Raw genomic sequence first — 16,978 nt, 5'->3', positions numbered from 1 at the left:
TGGCTATGCACTGCAGCGTCACAGGCTTGTGTATCACAACAGCTCTCTCGGAAGTCCCAGCTGGTTTGATGCTTGGAGGAACTGCAAGAAGCACCAGAAAAAAAAAGTAAGAATCACTTGAACATACACATTTAAAAATACAGGAGCAATATCCCACAGGTAAGAGCAGTTCTACTTCCATTTCACCTACTCTCATCTACAATTTTTCAACCTACTAACACAAATAAACATTTACTTAAAATCCGAGCACCTTCTTGCCAGCAATTTAAAATAAAGGCAGTTTGCTGCTTCCCCCACCCCCTCCCCTCGAGTAACCTACCATGCACAGTAACATCAAATTCCCTTTCATGTTCTCCTGCCTTATTTGCAGCCACACATTTATAGCGGCCAGTGTCTGACACTTGAGCTCGAGAGATGAGAATTTTTTGTCCGTTTAGTAAGATCTTATGTCCCGCTCCCTCTTCAACTGGTTGACCATCTTTCAACCACCTACCAAAAAAAAACCAAAGTACAGTCTCAGATCTCTGTGAAAGTCAGATCAACAGCACTCCTAAAATGTGCACAATGCTATTAAACAGAACATCCCAGTAACTCTTATTTGTACTTCTACGAAGGTTTGGAAATGTCAGGTAGCATTCTGCTTTTCTGTGTGCCATGGACTGAAATGGTTTATCAGGAAAAGGGAGTATAGGGGAACAGGCCCTAAAGAAGTCAGAAAGGTGACAGCTGAGAAGCAGTTGTAAAAGTGGATGCCACCATCAGAGGCAGACAAATCTCCAAAGCTAAAGCAATCATCGGTGGCAGATGAAAAGTGCACAGTTCCATTAGCAAGGGAATGAGAGTTTTCAGCTCTACTCCAATTTCCAGGACATGCATATTGGCACAACATACCAAACCACTTGAAAACAAAATCCTGATCCTGCCATGCGTGAGCCTGATACTGCCTTCAGTGGAGCCAGGAGTCTGTCCTCCACATGTTAACCATCACTACGTAACATGGGCAGTTCGTAACGACCACCTCCAAGCTCACATACTCAAGGAGAAGATTTTTTTCTGCCATAGCAATCCCCTTACGTGATAGTTGGTGAGGGTGTCCCTGTTGCTGAACAATCCAACTCCAAAGGGCTATGCAGAATCACAATGTAATCCAAGACCTCATCCCCACCTTCCACAAATGGCGGGACTATAAGAAAAAAATCCATCAAAATAAGTACTTAAGCATTAGAAATGTCATAAAAGTCTATCTCAAATAGTAATGTAAAAAAAACCAAAACCAACTTGACATCTATCTTACTTTGGGACATGTACAGATTTGCAGTTCATCACTGTTGCTTTATTGAAGAGAAACATCTACCTTACGATATTTTGTGGTTTCAAATTATTACTCTCACTCTTTTTTGTTGTTTCTCGTTTGCTTGTTTTTTCCAGGTTCTGTCTGGTCAATTCTGTGAACAGGGTGTGCGGGTGGACTTCCAGCACCCTCTGACAGCAGAAAGAGACAACGAATGTGCAGAGGACCCTCTTCCAGGTCCCTTTCACCCCGTCCCACTCTCTTGCAGGAGTGGGTGGGCTGGGGAGGAAGCACTGTCAGCTCCTCCACTGCCTAACACAGACACACCTGGACCAGCAGAACAAATGCATGCAACAGAACGCTGTGTTCTTCAAGGGGGCCCTTCAAAGCCTAAAAATGAAGCCTTTAAACCTTCGAATAAATCCTTCTATAACAGGAAAATAAGACTAACACTTGTACAAGTCATTTTCCCAGAGATATTCAGAAAGGACTGCTGAGATGCAGGCCATGGTAAAGGTTTGAGTGGAAAAAGAAGAAAAAAATCGTTTTCAAAAAAGCTTCAAAATCTGCACAACACAACTGAAATTCAGAGAAACTCCTCAGTAATAGTTCTAATGAATACCTTTCATATCTATGGTTTTCTTCTATGAAGGCAAGTTAGAAGAATTGTAAAGGTTACTGAGAACAGTATTTACCTACCATGTGCACAAAAACCCTTCAAGAACTAACCTGAAAGTAAAAGTCTTTAGTTGTCCTGTAACCCTGGACAGAAATTGCGTGCAGTGCCCGGAGTTAACTAGATCTGTAGCCTGACTGATCATATAACAATACCAACAAAAATAAAAACATACATCATTAGGTTTATGGAAATCTGATAAATCAGAAGTTCTGTTGCTCACACACCTAAGATTTCAACGTCATATCTGATCTCTTGTTCTCCAGCTATGCTTGTGGCCACACACAAATACTGGCCCCGGTCAGCCTCAGCAGCGTTCAAAATCTCCAGCTTCTTCCCACCAGCTACAACGCGGAGGCTGCTGCTTGCTTTCACAGGCACACCATCTTTTAACCAGGTAAGGAGAGGTGGAGGGTTACCAGCAGCTTTACACTCCAACGTCAGTGAATTGCCAGCAACCACCTGCCTGTTCTGGGCCGTGTCAGCATCCCCCTCAATTACTGGAGGAACTATAGAAAGGAAAAAATATATTGCAATTGATTAATTCTGTAACCAGAAATCATATTAAGAGTAAATGGGTTAGTTCCTTCCCACCCCCTCTGGCTCTATACGCCATTACGTCACACACAATTTCACGTGATAATTTGCTGCTGGGGCAAGCCAAGACAAAGGGGAAACAGAGAAGTCAAGTGATGTAGTTCAATACTGACCAGTTGTATAAAACAGAGGATCTGCCTGGTTGTGTAGGGATGAGGTCAGAAAGGCCAAGGCGCAACTGGAGCTGAACTTGGCAGGAGAAGCAAAGAATAACAAAAGAGCTTCTACAGGTATGTCAATCAGAACAGGACGGTTAAAGAAAGCATCCCCACCAAACGAGCAACAGTGGCAAACTAGCAACAACAGGTGAGGAGAAGGCTAAGGTTCTCAATAACATTTTTACCTCAATCTTCACTGCTAAGATCTCTCCTTATGCCTCCTGAGACGAAGGACTGCAAAACAGGGACCAGGGGGACAATGTCCCTCCCTCTGTAAGTGAAAGTCTGTGATCACCTGAAGAACCTGAACATACATAAGTCTATGGGACCGGATGAGATGCAACCCAGAGTCCTGAAGGAATTGGCTGATGTAGAGGACGAGAAGGATGGGGTTGATGTATTGACAAAGCCACTCTCCATGATATTTGAAAAGTCATGGCATTCGGGTGAAGTCCCTGGTGACTGCAAGAAGGGAAACATCACACCCATATTTAAGAAGGGAGGAAAGGAGGACCCTGGGAAATACCGACCTGTCAGCCTCACCTCTGTGCCTGGGAAGATCATGGAACAGATCCTCCTAGAAGCTATGCTGAGGCACATGAAGGACAGGGAGGCGATTCAAGACAGCCAGCATGGCTTTTCTAAGGGCAAGTCCTGCCTGACCACCAACTGAGTGGCTTTCTACAGTGGAGTAACTCCATCAGGAGACAAGGGAAGAGCAACGGATGTCATCTGTGTGGACTCCTGCAAGGCCTTTGACACGGTCCCCCACAACATCCCTCTCTCTAAGTTGGAAAGATAAGGATTTGATGGGTGGACCATTCCGTGGACAAGGAGTTGGTTGGATGGTCGCATCCAGGGGGTAGTGGTCAATGGCTCAATATCCAGGTGGAGATGGGTGAAAAGTGGTGTCCCTCAGGGGTCCATACTGGGACCAGTGCTGTTTAAGATCTTCACCAATGATATAGGCAGTGGGATTGAGGGCACCCTCAGCAAGTCTGCAGATGCAGTTGACATGCCAGAGGGAAGGGGTGTCTGCCAGAGGAATACAGAGAAACTGGAGAGGTGGGCTTGTGTGAACCTCATGAGGTTCAACAAGGCCAAGTGCAAAGTCCTGCACCTCAGTACGAACAATCCTCATCACCAGTACAGGCAAGGGGATGATGTGATAGAGAGAGCCCTGTGGAAAAGGACTTAGGGTACTGGTGGACAAAAAGCTGGACTTGAGTCAGCAATGCACACTCACAGCCCAGAAGGCCAACCTCATCCTGGGCTGCATCAAAAGAAGCGTGGCCAGCAGACTGAGAGAGGTGATTCTGCCCCTCTACTCTGCTTTCCTGAGACTTCACCTGGAGCACTGTGTCCAGCTCTGGAGCCCTCAACACAAGAAGGACATGAAACTGTTGGAGCGGGTCCAGAGTAGGGCCATAAAATCTGAGGACTGGAGTCCTTCTCCTGTGAGGACAGGCTGAGAGCTGGGGTTGTTCAGCCTGGAGAAGAGAAGGCTGTGGGGAGACGTTACACCAACCTTCCAGTACCTGAAGGGGGCTTACAAGAAAGCTCGGGAGGAACTGTTTACAAGGATGCATAGTGATAAGACAAGGGGCAATGGTTTTAACTAGAGCAGGGTAGATTTAGATTAGACCAGGTGACAGATCACTGGCACAGGTTGCCCAGAGAGGTGGTAGAGGCCCCATCCCTGGAGACATTCAAGGTCAGGCTTGATGGGGCTCTGATTAACCTGATTTAGTTAAAGATGTCCCTGCTTATTTGCAGGGGGAGTGGACCAGATGACCTTTAAGGGTCCCTTCCAACCCAACACATGCCATGATTGTATGACTCTATGATCTGCAGAGCTTTGAGATAGAAGAACTAAATAGGAAGGTCTTAAAACAGTGCACTGAAGATCCCACCCAGAGCGGCTATTTCAAATAAGTGTTGTTCGTCATGCATGTGTGAGAAAGGATACACAGAGACAGTTTTGACATTTCACTAAAGCATGGCATCAAGACGTGTGAAAACAAGAGCTTTTTGAGAGTCACGAAGCGCAGGGTGTAAAGCTTCCTCTACATGACCCTGCTAACAGCAGCCAGGCTTTAAATGCAGCCATCGACTGCTGCTCACCCTTCACAGGCCTGCAAATGCTGCTGACACTACAAAGGCAGAAAAACTTCCAAAACGCACTTCCTGTAACTTGACAAATAACCAAGTTCAACAAACTCTCACCGTAGACATCCACGTCGTATGTTTTCTCAGCAGCTCCAGCAGCGTTGCTCACACGGCAAGTGTACTTTGCAGAATCTGACACCTGGGCCCGAGGTATCTGCAGGAACTGCCCTCTGTCCACATACAGAGCCTGGGCGCTGGCAATGATCGGGCGTCCATCTTTGTACCACGTAATGGTAGGAGCAGGGATTCCCTTTGTTTCGCATTCCAGATTTATAAGGTTGTTAAGAAGCGCCGACACCTCTGTGGTAATATTCCCTCCTTTAATGCTAGGAGGGACTATTTCAAAAGACAAAACAACAGTATTGAAGCCTTAGCATGCAAGTCTATGTAGAACTAAATAAACTAAATATTAGAATGCTGTAAGAATAAAATATTTTCATTTAAACCCATCCTGGTGTTTTTTGCTATTTAAAATACCAAATACATCCAAGAGCCTCTATGACTGGGGGTGGGAACCGCTCAGTAGTCAAAACTTCTGAAGATGAAGTCACTTTCTTTGAGACTAAATATGATCTTAACAGTCTAGCTTTATGCCTATTTTTGAAACTTTTGGCCCACAGTAATTTCCTTTACTTGCTTGGCAGCAGTACTCAGATTTTTTTCTAGCAAACAAGCTCTCGTGTAAATCAGCCAATATAAAGAGTTTGTAAATCTCTGTAGAAGTAATAAAAACACAGTGCAATTGGCAACAGCTAAATTTATGACTGCTGAAAGTACCAGAAACATCTGGCAGACACATTAGCTCCTCCGCTGCTAAACGTGCTCCGTATATCCTCGATTCCCACTGACTTACACAGCACTCATTTAAAATGCCACTGCAGAAACACAGTGTCAGTGAATGGACCTGCCCTTACGAGATGGATCTTGCAGATTATCAAACCATGAGGTATCTTCCTAATTAAATAACGTGTGCAATAATACACAAACCTATAAAATATGCCAAAACACATCCAGTTCAAAGGTGAATGCATTTCTCTGTCAGCAAATGCTTTCATCCACAGAGATGGAGAATGGGTTTAATATGGTGCTTTGGGAAAATATCAAAGTCAAAAGTAGGGCTAAACAGGTAAAACCAAGTAAGAACTAGCAAGAATGAGCATCTAGGTTCCTCACTTACTCTGGGGGCTTCCATTTGTCCAGCCTAATAGGACTAATAGGAAATCTGAAAGTAGAAAGATATTCCATTCTATCACCAACCCATCTCTCTCTTCTGGAGAACCTGACGTAAGGTCTGCTCCTTCAGAGGGAGAATTTTATTTCTGTGGCTTTTTGATTCCTCTAATTTCACAACAGCCACAATCACCTACAAGTCCTCACAGCATTTTCTTTGTTCTTGATGGAAAAAGACTTCACTGTGACTGGTGAACAGGTGTATTTCTGTGCATGTGGCTGCTCCATGCTTCAGAAACACCCCAGATGAGGGAAGTAATGTATTGTAAGTTCACAGTTACCAGAGCAGAAGACAGATGATCCTCAGAAGAAATCCATAGCAAATGGGAACTCTGCAGCTCAAGGGCTCACGCATTCGAACTCCTACACTTCACACTCCGAGTGTCATCTCACCTATAGATTTCTGCACTTGTTTCCCCCTCATTTCTGTTAGCACTGTGCTTTCAGTTTTCAGGTCTGACTGGGCTTTCACACATTCTTTAGTCTTCCAAAAACTCTTAATCTTGTCTCGTATGAAGTCTTCCTTCTTCCATGAACCTTTCCCCTCCTTTTCTCCCAGCTGAAAATCTCCTAATTAACATTAAACTTATCTAGAGTAACCACAGGAATGATCTGTTCTCTGTGTCTTTGCTAAGACTCCACTGCTTGTAAAAACACAAAAAGTATACTCAGTGTGTTATAAACCCCACCAAAAAATAATAATGTTAACATGATTCTCTCATGCTAGCATTTATTCTCCTGCTATAACGATCCTTAATTCACACCAACTTAAGCAAGATGACATCCCACACTACCTGAAGATCATCTGGAACATTCTTTTCCAAAGACTATTTGGGTCTGATTCCTACTAGTTTTACTTTTGCAGTCACTTTAACTTATTCCTGCCTGAATTTACTCCTAACACAAGGTTAATGAAAATAAGACTGCAAGTATATTAAAATAAAAATCTTCTAATTAATTTTCCCTCTAATTAATTTTCCTCTCTAAGATCAAAATAATGAAGCCAAGGTGATGATAAAATAGTTCAGTTGAAACTAACTCATAGCAAAATGTAAGAAAGTCCTTCAAAAGTTTTTGCTTTCACCAATTAGAAACAGGTAAAGAGCACACAAAGGCCAAGCTTGCAGAGACTACATCCACAGACACGTAAATGCTCAAAAAGATTGCTATTAAGTTCTGTTTATGCACAAATTCTGCAAGATCAGAGCAAGCCTTAATTTATATTTATCTGAGCATCTCCACTTAAAAAAAATAATCTTATGTGTAAAATTAAAGGATCTTCTAGGATCGGGCATTCTATAAACATACCATGGACCATCAGCTTGACCTCCTTAACTTGTTTGCCAGCAGTGTTGGTGGCACTGCACTGATAACGGCCTTTGTCCATCCTTCGAGCATTCCTTATGTGTAGAACTTGATCTTTGTCCAGAAGCTCAACGTTGGGATCACCCAAAAACAAGGGCCTAGAATAGAGATTATTTGGCTTCACAGAGCTCTGAGCCCATCAAAATAAGTTTAAACTGACAGTGATAAGAAGGGGTCCTTTAATGGCCATAATTGTACCATTAAAAAGTACCACTTAGCACTAGAGTAATAGCATTAATGGGAAGAACCACTATAAAGTGACACACTGCTGTAATTAACTTTATTCCGAGTTTTTAGAAGAAACAAACCCACAAAAGTACTTTACTTGGGACATCAGAGCCAGAGTCCTACTCCTGATCTCAACTCCATTTTCTAGTTATTTAGGGCATTACGGTCCTTTGCTGATAACCAAATATCAGCTACTAGATGAAAGTGCCAGCATATCAATACCAAAGAGTAAGGAACCGTCACATCAGAGTATCTGTGGGTACTAGCCAATGTCTACATTGGACTACATTGTTAAACACCAATGATGTATAAAACACAGCCCATTTTGTTTCTCAGCTAATATTTAAGCCGCCAAGAATTCTTCTCTTAGTGTGCTTTTGTGGAAAATGAGATGAAACATGCAGCCTATAAATGTTTTAAAAAACTGCAATGTATATATGCAAAATGGCACAAGGCACTAGTTGGAAAACTGTTTGACATGGGTACTGTCTAACTACGAAAAAGTCATGGCAGCAAAACAACTGTATTTTAACTCATGATATGTTTAAAATAACCCAGATAGAATAAACTCATACAAAAAACTTGAAGAAATGGTTGTGTTTATCTTGCTTCAAGTATCGTCTGGCTCCAAATATCATAAATCTGCTTTGCAAGTAGCAGTGTCAGTAATGGAGCAGTTCACAAAGAAAAGCAGGATGCTAACTTCTGATGAGTAGCTTAGCACCTCACACCACCACAAACTGTATTCAATGACAACAACTGAACACTTCTCAGTTAAAAGCAGAGCTCGTGGGTACAGTGAACCGTCTTCCGCTGTGTTCGAAGAACAGAATAAGCTAGACAAACCAAACACTATCATATACTCACTTGCCATCTTTGAACCAATGAATGTCAGGAAAAGGGAAGCCTTTGGCTCTACATTCCAGACTGATTTCCTGGTTGAGGATGACTGCAATTTCTCCGGGGGTATCAGCACCTATTACACTTGGTGGAACTTTAAAAAGACGAACATTACAGGAAGAACTGGTATTTAACCAGGGAAGGTATGCTATGAAATGGGAAGAAAGGCAGTAGTGGATCATACTATTCCCTGCAAACAACTTCAGCTTTCATGGCAAAATTATTCCTGCTAGATCACAACATCGCTTCTACTAAGACAAGGACTTCCACACTCAGGCTAGTGAACTGTACCTAGGAAGACTCCTACATTAGACTGCTGGACACCCCAAATACAAAACAAAGTGCCAAAGACCAAAACCGAGAAACTAAAAGCAGCATTTAGTCTGTGTTACTGCAAGAATGGCAAATTCGCAATCTTCAAAAGCCACCATGCAGTACTTCTGCAGCCAGTATTTAGTGGGCAGTAAGAGGAAGAATTCATTTCTAATAAATTGAAATTTAACGGCTTCTTAAATATCAACTGTTTTTCAGACTACCATTTAAAACAAACAAACAACAACAAAAACATGGCACTAACCTAGTATATCTACGTTAAACAGCTTCTCAGAACTTCCTGCTACATTTATGGCTTTGCATGAATATTGTCCAGCATCATCAGTAGCAGCTTTAAGGAGCTTCAGTATCTTCCCATTATGCAAAATCTGGAGAGTACTGCTTTCCACGACCTTAAAAGAACCCAAGACATGAGCCTTTTATGATCCAAGTTATATCAGCCAAATATCACAGCTGGATTTCTATAAGAAAATGGCAGTTTTAGTCTAAGGATAATCTGTTTCCCCTTTTAGCTACAGCACTGATCTCTTCAACTTCTGCAACCTATTCAATGTGACTTGTAGCTCAACATAGAGTGGGAAAACCAAAAAAAATCTTCATCTATCAGTAATGGTCAGTCACAAAGGTGCATAAAGGCACCCCTCCTCATCTTAAACTATCACTTATCAGCTACAAGTATGAGCATAGGGACTCAAGGATAATCCTGAGGAATTCAAATCACCTCCAAGAGTTCTTATTTCTCCATTTACAGAATGAAGAAAATACAGTCATTGGTCCCCTCTGCTAGGACTCTGACATTCGCAATTCCTAGGGGAATCTTGAAAACAAAGACTTTACTTTTGACTTATTGAATAGCTGGATTAATGTATAAGTCATAGTGAGCTGGCTTTCTGCGTGGGTGCTTTCAGTGCAGTTTAAATGTATGTACATGTGCTTACTTTAAATGAATTTTCATACTAAGCACTCAAAACAAAACAAAACTGACTGATGGTGGCTATTTACTTCAATGAGGTGAATCACACATACCTGGTTATCTTCTTTATACCAGGAGATGACTGGGAAGGGGTTACCAGATACTTCACAGAAGAGACTTACAGTGTGATGAACAACTACAGATGTATTTGTCACCTTCTCTTGATCTCTAATTTCAGGAGGAACTACAAGAAAGCTCAAAGTCATATACTGAGCCTTCTATTCCAGTGATTTCCCAATTCCTCCCAATCTTTTATTTCTCTAGTGTACAAGTCTTCATTGGTCATTTGCTTTAAAGTTATTGATATAACTAGAGTTCTCTACAAATGAGACGCACTCAGTTCTTGGAGCAAAACAAAGATGGTTTGTATATAAACAGAAACAACAGAAAAAATATAGATTAACAGAATTAAAAAAGCAAGGACTCAGATTAGTTTTTGTAATTTAACTGCACATGGGCAGATTTATAGCATGCAATTTCCAACAAGAAAAGAGATGTTCTTCAAAAACAGTGCCCCAACAGTTTTATTTCTTATTTACCATGAACCTTCAGGTTGTATTTTCTTTCTGTGCTTCCAGCTTCATTGGTTGCCACACAGATATACTCCCCATTATCAGAAGTTGTAACAGAATCGATGATCAGCAGTGTCCCACTCTCCAGAATGGAAATCCCTGGTTCGCTGCCTGTCAGCTGTCTTCCATTACGCAGCCATTTGATGACTGGCTTTGGAACACCTAGGAAGAGCAATGTGAAACTTTAAGAAATGCTTCACTCAGCTCAGAGTAAGAAAGATTCAAATGATCCCCACTGGTTGCTGGAAGTTTTACTGGCAAGGACAATGGACAGGGAGGCCATGAGCTTTCAACCTTAGAGGAAGCCCTGAGTGTTACAGTACGATTTCAACATTAAAAATCTTAGTCCTGAACATTTTAATATCCTCGTTGGCTAGCGATGACTTTTCACAGACCTTCTACACACAGCAGTTATTTAAATCACTGATAGTTTGGTTTTTTCCACATAAAGTACATATGGAAAATATGGTGCAGACTGTACGTTTTTTACCACGGCAAGGAGGACACAGAAACTTGGTCATTCTCAACAGACAAATACACTTTTGTCACTGAAGGCAGTAACAATACGCACCTTTCGCAGGACATGGGAAGACAACGCGTTGATTTGCCACTGCCTCCTGAAAGGGACTGTTGTACGGAGGGTCCAGATCCTCAAAAGCAGGAGACTCTGAAAAAAAATTTAGACCCCCAAAATATCTTGACCTCCGCTCCCAGATGTGAAAACACAGTCTGGCAATACGTAACACTGCGTGTCTCATTCGCACCAAGTCAGACTCCAGTAATTCTCTTTACATTGATCAGAACGAGTACTGTACAAGCAGTCTTGATTTCAACAGGAACATTTGGGGAATTAAGCAATACAAAGAGGCTTTCAAACTGCACTGATACTGGTTCTCACTAAAGCTCCCTATATTTGTTCTGAAGGCAGACAGGGTTTCTGCAAAATCTGAAAAGTACTATTTACATTGGTTTTTCTCATACCACACATTAGTGCTACTTCCATCCTTTGTTCTTGTATCTCATTTTAAATCTGTGTGCAGACCGAGACTGTACAAAAAATATTATTTAGAATTAAGTAAAGTTAGTGGCAGTTCTTTGCTGTTTGTAACAACTGACTCTCAGCACCTCTAATCCAAAGGGACTGCAATGCTGCCTTAGACTACTAAAGGAAGAAATAATTCCTGCCTAAGTCAGTCATGCTGCACTGATGTCTGTCAGCCCATCAAGGGAGGAGTTATACTACACATTTAAATTGGCCCACTGACCACTGCTGCCCTGTCACCATTTCAAGAGCATGCTACCTGAGGGAAGAGCTCAATTTCAGCTCATGCAAAATTCCAATTCTGTTACTGTAAAAGAATTATTCCAATTCTGTATTAAGGACAGTTTCTGAAAACATCAGACATCTGAACACATGGAGGTAATATTTGAAAAAGAGACTTCCTACACTTGAATCTCATTTTAATTACCTACAACAAAACAAAATAATAATTAGCTTGAAGAATTTATTTTAAAAAAGAAGTACTGTATTTTGAGTTTCTTTTTCATATTTCTGTAAACTCTCCAGAGACCATTTGCCTATTCTAATTTTTCTTAAATAACATCAAAGCATAACATCTAAACCAGATTTGGATTTTGCATCATGTAACAGTCAACAGCAAAGGGCACTGCCCTGCAAAACATAAATCAGACAGCAGTGCATGAAATTATACCGAGACAGGACCCCAATATAAATACCTTGAACTTGTACCGTTATCTCGGAGGTGTCGCTGCCCGCTACATTACTCGCAATGCACTTGTAGACGCTGGCATCGGGAAGCTGCACGTTGCTGATGCTTAGGGTTCCATCTGGGCCGTGGATAAACTGCCCATCATCTGTGGGCACAGCACTTCTGCCTTTGAACCAAGTGACCGCTGGGGCAGGGATCCCCTGGGCACTGCAGGGTATGTCAACTCTGTGGCCGGCTTGGACTTTCAAAACTCGAGGCCCGCGCTGTATCTTTGGAGGAACTAAGGAAGGCAAGTTTAGTCCATGGCAATGTGAATGTACAAGATCATTCTTGAAGGAAATTTTCCATTTTTGTCATTTTAGAAAGCGTCCTCCCTTATTTACTGAAACCAAATTCCCTCAGGTGACTGAGGAAGCAGATCTGCACGTTCTCTGCATAGGAAAGCAGGCACGATACCCTACTGTTTAACTTTACTGGAAGAGGCTGCACGTCAATTTCTACTGCATGACTTCCATACAAGTAGTGTAACACTACTACACTGAGCACATTTGAAGAGCTATGGGTACTGGCTCTTTATAACACAAAACAATTCAAAAGCTTTTATGACAAAGTCAATTAAATTTTCCTTTTGACATTTTAATTTCCTCCCTCTAATCCCTGAACTTTGTATGCTTCCAAACACAAGTTCAGACAAGGAGACACAATATGACTGGAAGAGATTTTGCTGCTCCCAAAGAATAATATAAATCCAACATCACTCTTTTGCCACTATGTTTTCCTTTCTAAGGATCACTGACAATAAAAGGACTTAAAAGAATGTTTGAAACAATAAGAATGCCATTTTTCCAGATTCTCTGTTAATGTACAGTTACAGATAAACAAAGATGTGCCCTGATATCAGACTTCTCCACACACAGAACCAGACAGCAGTCTGTTACAGCCATTGTAACTGAATTAACGCAGTCTGAAGGTTTCAGAGCTGCCAGGGGCAATCTGGTACAGTCGTGGCCTGTGATCCACTCCAAAGACGTTCGCTGGCAACGGGCATTGGCAACACCACTTCCAAACTCTACATGAACCACAGAACTATCTATACTCCCACAATTAGAACTGATCAGCCTCAGCTGGGCTGTGCTAGGCCATGGCTCCTGCAATCCTGCTCCTACCTGCTTCAGTGCTGGCAGGTACATGTGCCACAACCTGTGTTTCCGGCTGACACAGCTGAGGAGGAATAAACCTGAGCATATGGAGCTAACACACAGCACTGTGTAAGTGGTTAAGAGATTGTGGTTTGGGCCCCAGTACAGGGAAGTAGGAGAGAGACAAAGGAGTGATAACATGATGACCCATGGTAAGAAGGAGAGTAAAAGGGATGTGGGTGCTGGCTTGAGCAAGAGCGACGACACCTTTACTGAGGGGGAGGAAGGTGTTGGTTTGAACAGAGAAAGTACAGTCAGATGGGTTAAGGTGGTAGTTGCCAAAGGTGGGTACAGCAGAACTCATATGCCTAAAGCTGTGCACCAAGACAGGAGCAGTTAATTATCCTTTCAGTTAAAACTTACCGTGTACACTCAGCTTCACTGACTGAGTCACATTCCCAGCAATATTTGTGGCTACACAGATATACATTCCACTGTCTGAAACTTGTGTCTCACTAATCTTCATTGACCCTGAAGATAGGAAAGTGTGTCTGGAAAAGAAAGAAGCAGATACACTATATAAACATACACTGAAAGGTGAATGACCTCTACTGACACATTGTTAATTGTTAATGACCGCTACCAGCTAAAACAACAATTCTACAGGGCACACCGAGTTGTGCCATTCTGAACCACTACATCCAGAACATGCAGTAAATATCTAAAACACAAGATTCAAATTATGAAATTTGTTTCTAGCTACTTACAGAATGTATTAAAATCTGTCTTTTTCTAGAAATGAGGAAAAAAAACCCCAAAACAGGTAGATAAATGGAGCTCTTCAACCTCCCATCACAAATGTTTGCTCAGCCCAGATCAGTGGGGTCAAAAAGTTAAACAACTTTTGATACTATTTCATCCTGGCAAAAAAGTTGTTACGACAGTTAAAGATGGAGGAGGAGTCTGTGAAGAGCTGACCAGTCCTAATGTTTATAGAAATTGTCAGTATTCATCACTAAATAGTTAACTAGTTAACTATTAATAATAATAATAAATAGTAATTAATATATAATAAATAATAATAATAGTTAATAGTTAATAATAATATAATAATTAATAGTTAACAGTACTGATCTTGCCTACAGCTCTAGTCACAGGCTTGTAACTTTACAAGATAAACTGGACAGCTAAGTCAAACTCTTCTTCTGTAGAACTCAAATGCAATAGAGATAGGGAGGGAAAAACGAAGAGGGAAGAAAATATGACAGCTAAGAATTGATAAGAAGAAATTCAAGTCTCGCACTCAAGGTTACATACAGGATTTAGGCAAAGTTCATGGGAATTAGTGGTCTCATCTGTCTTCCTTTCTCTGGCACACTAACTAGTAAAACATTATTACATGTGTACATATGGTGAATGTTGTGATTGCAAGGGCCTGGAGAGATGAATGGAAAGAAAGTGAAGTGTATGTCCTCTGAGCCACACAAATCTGTCTGACACTATGATTCCTCCTCTGCTGCCCATATCTTTCTAAACCCCAAAAGATATGAATGCTGGAGTAACTTATCCCCACTAATTTGTCCACTAATTAGAACTGCATTCTGATAGAAGTTCCTTTATTTCCGATTTCACTCTTCTCTTGTTTACCGGTCACATTTCTAACATCATCTTTGGGTGGTCTCAAAAAATGTTGTTTGGACTAGTTCTTTAACTTCCAATGACATCTGTAAACAATTTCATGGAACGGGCTGAGCTGGACTGCTGCGACTCTGGACAACTTGGACGTCTCCACAACAGCCATGAGTAAGTACCCTAATTTATCCATGTCTCCTGAGGTCAAATGAGGACAATAAGGGACCAAGAATGCAGATTCATTAGCGCATGTGATATGCCTACAGGACACAGCAGAAAACTCCACATCGATTACTAACAAGAAATCAACTTTGTGCACAAGCCTCCTACACCAAATATGCCAGCCCAGCAGCTCTTAGTTGCTGAGGCTGTTGCAGACTCACTGGAATGGGTGGCTCTGAGGTGCAGATTTGGGCACAAGGGAGCAGGCTCACCTTCAGGTCTGTACAGCTCTTTAATTCAGCTCAGACACTGGCTGATTCTTCCCACTTGGATCACCGAGAGGCACCGACCACAGGCACAGCAACTGCTGGAGCGTGCACTTGGCCAGCATCCCCATTTCCTGGTTTGTGAATACAGCTCCAGCCTTTACCCCTCCTGAGGTGTCTGGAAGACTACAAAGCACTAGCTTGTCCTGTGACAGTACCTGGCCCTTCAACTGGGAAGATGCAGACAATAATCACCTACTGGTTTCCTCTCTTATTTTGTGCCATACAAAAATTAACAAGAACGAACTCCAACATTGCGGCCCATGCTGATACAAGACAGTCCCTACCTCTTCAGTCCCTAAGGTTGTCAACTCAACATTTTTATGAGCATTTAGCTATGTTTTCACATGTTCAACAATATCTGGAGAGTTTTTTGGATTGAAAACACAGCAAGCAGTGAGCCCTTGTAAGAACTCCCAGACATTTATCATCATCTGTACTCTTCTGGCAGCTCAGACTTCAAATTAATAACAAACAATGCTCCCCTGAGCATAAATATGAAGTGCTTAAGAAACGAAAACCAGTTTTTAAACATTTATAATCAGGCACATATTACATAGGTTTCTGGGCACCATGACAATAAAAATATAACACGGTCTCCTTCGTCTTGCCCTCCTGAGACTGCGTATAAACATGCACTGGACTAGAAGCTGTACAACGATGCATGGTCCTAGTGTCCCTTGGAAAGGGACGTACGCTTGGGTTTGGGAAAGAGAGTTTCAAGACCTAGTAACACAGGGTCCTCGTAAAGGACAACTTCATACCTTCGGACTGATCCTGAGGCAACCAGAAATTATATACACTTCCAAAACCTTGAAAGCTTAGATGCAGTTTCACTTTTCGTATTCATCAAACATTGTTACCTTGGAGAGAATGGAGATATGAGCTGCATTTCTTTGGCCCAGGTAATTATGGGGGGTGGCAAGCTCTTTACTTCACATGGAAGTGTGACATCTTCCCCTGCAATTACTGAGATCTCTATAGGTTTATCATATGCATTTCCTTGCTGGTCTCCAGGCCTGGACACTCTAGGTTTCACTATAACATGGAACACGTTAAGAAAGTGCAATGAATATACATATTTGTACAAATTTAACACCATACAGTTTTGCTTCAGATTAAACATCTACTTTTTAATCAGGTATATAACATTACAATCCTGCTTTTAATGACATGTCCTCAATAGAGATAAATCACCATAATGCTGATGCACAGTGCCTGTAGCTCAGACACTGGCTGATGCCTACGTGCAATACCACAAATACCAGCAAGACTGCACTCTTTACCCAAAAAGCTAGATAGCAACAGATAGATGGAGTTCAGGCATATGTTGAACACACACAGCTTGCAACCAATACCTGAACTATGCTACACTACAGCACTAATACCTACAAGCCTAGAAGCCTTGCAAAGCAAGCCCACACCTAAATCAATTTTTGTGTAATACTGGGAAATAGCAGGAAGCTTTATGACCAGTGGGATTAATCCATCTTGATT

The 16,978-nt window shown here is 41.8% G+C and overlaps 1 protein-coding gene across 1 annotated transcript in view; it reads right to left on the bottom strand.

Annotated features, from left to right (window-relative positions):
* The window catches only part of LOC104547615 (hemicentin-1-like), a gene marked incomplete at both ends in the record, with an annotated part of 54,411 nt that overhangs the window by 17,680 nt on the left and 19,753 nt on the right, over window positions 1-16,978 (bottom strand). The window contains 15 exons of the mRNA XM_010193394.1: window positions 23-81; window positions 320-489; window positions 1,075-1,183; window positions 2,195-2,476; window positions 4,949-5,227; window positions 6,515-6,691; window positions 7,430-7,584; window positions 8,582-8,708; window positions 9,192-9,339; window positions 9,974-10,104; window positions 10,460-10,654; window positions 11,064-11,159; window positions 12,230-12,502; window positions 13,785-13,912; window positions 16,345-16,519. Of these exons, the coding sequence (XP_010191696.1) occupies window positions 23-81; window positions 320-489; window positions 1,075-1,183; window positions 2,195-2,476; window positions 4,949-5,227; window positions 6,515-6,691; window positions 7,430-7,584; window positions 8,582-8,708; window positions 9,192-9,339; window positions 9,974-10,104; window positions 10,460-10,654; window positions 11,064-11,159; window positions 12,230-12,502; window positions 13,785-13,912; window positions 16,345-16,519 (2,504 nt within the window). The remainder of the gene's footprint in view (window positions 1-22; window positions 82-319; window positions 490-1,074; window positions 1,184-2,194; window positions 2,477-4,948; window positions 5,228-6,514; window positions 6,692-7,429; window positions 7,585-8,581; window positions 8,709-9,191; window positions 9,340-9,973; window positions 10,105-10,459; window positions 10,655-11,063; window positions 11,160-12,229; window positions 12,503-13,784; window positions 13,913-16,344; window positions 16,520-16,978) is intronic.

Source organism: Mesitornis unicolor, unplaced genomic scaffold (assembly GCF_000695765.1).
Source record: "Mesitornis unicolor isolate BGI_N332 unplaced genomic scaffold, ASM69576v1 scaffold7771, whole genome shotgun sequence".
NCBI lineage: Eukaryota > Metazoa > Chordata > Aves > Mesitornithiformes > Mesitornithidae > Mesitornis > Mesitornis unicolor.
This window is presented reverse-complemented; position numbering and strand designations above follow the sequence as displayed.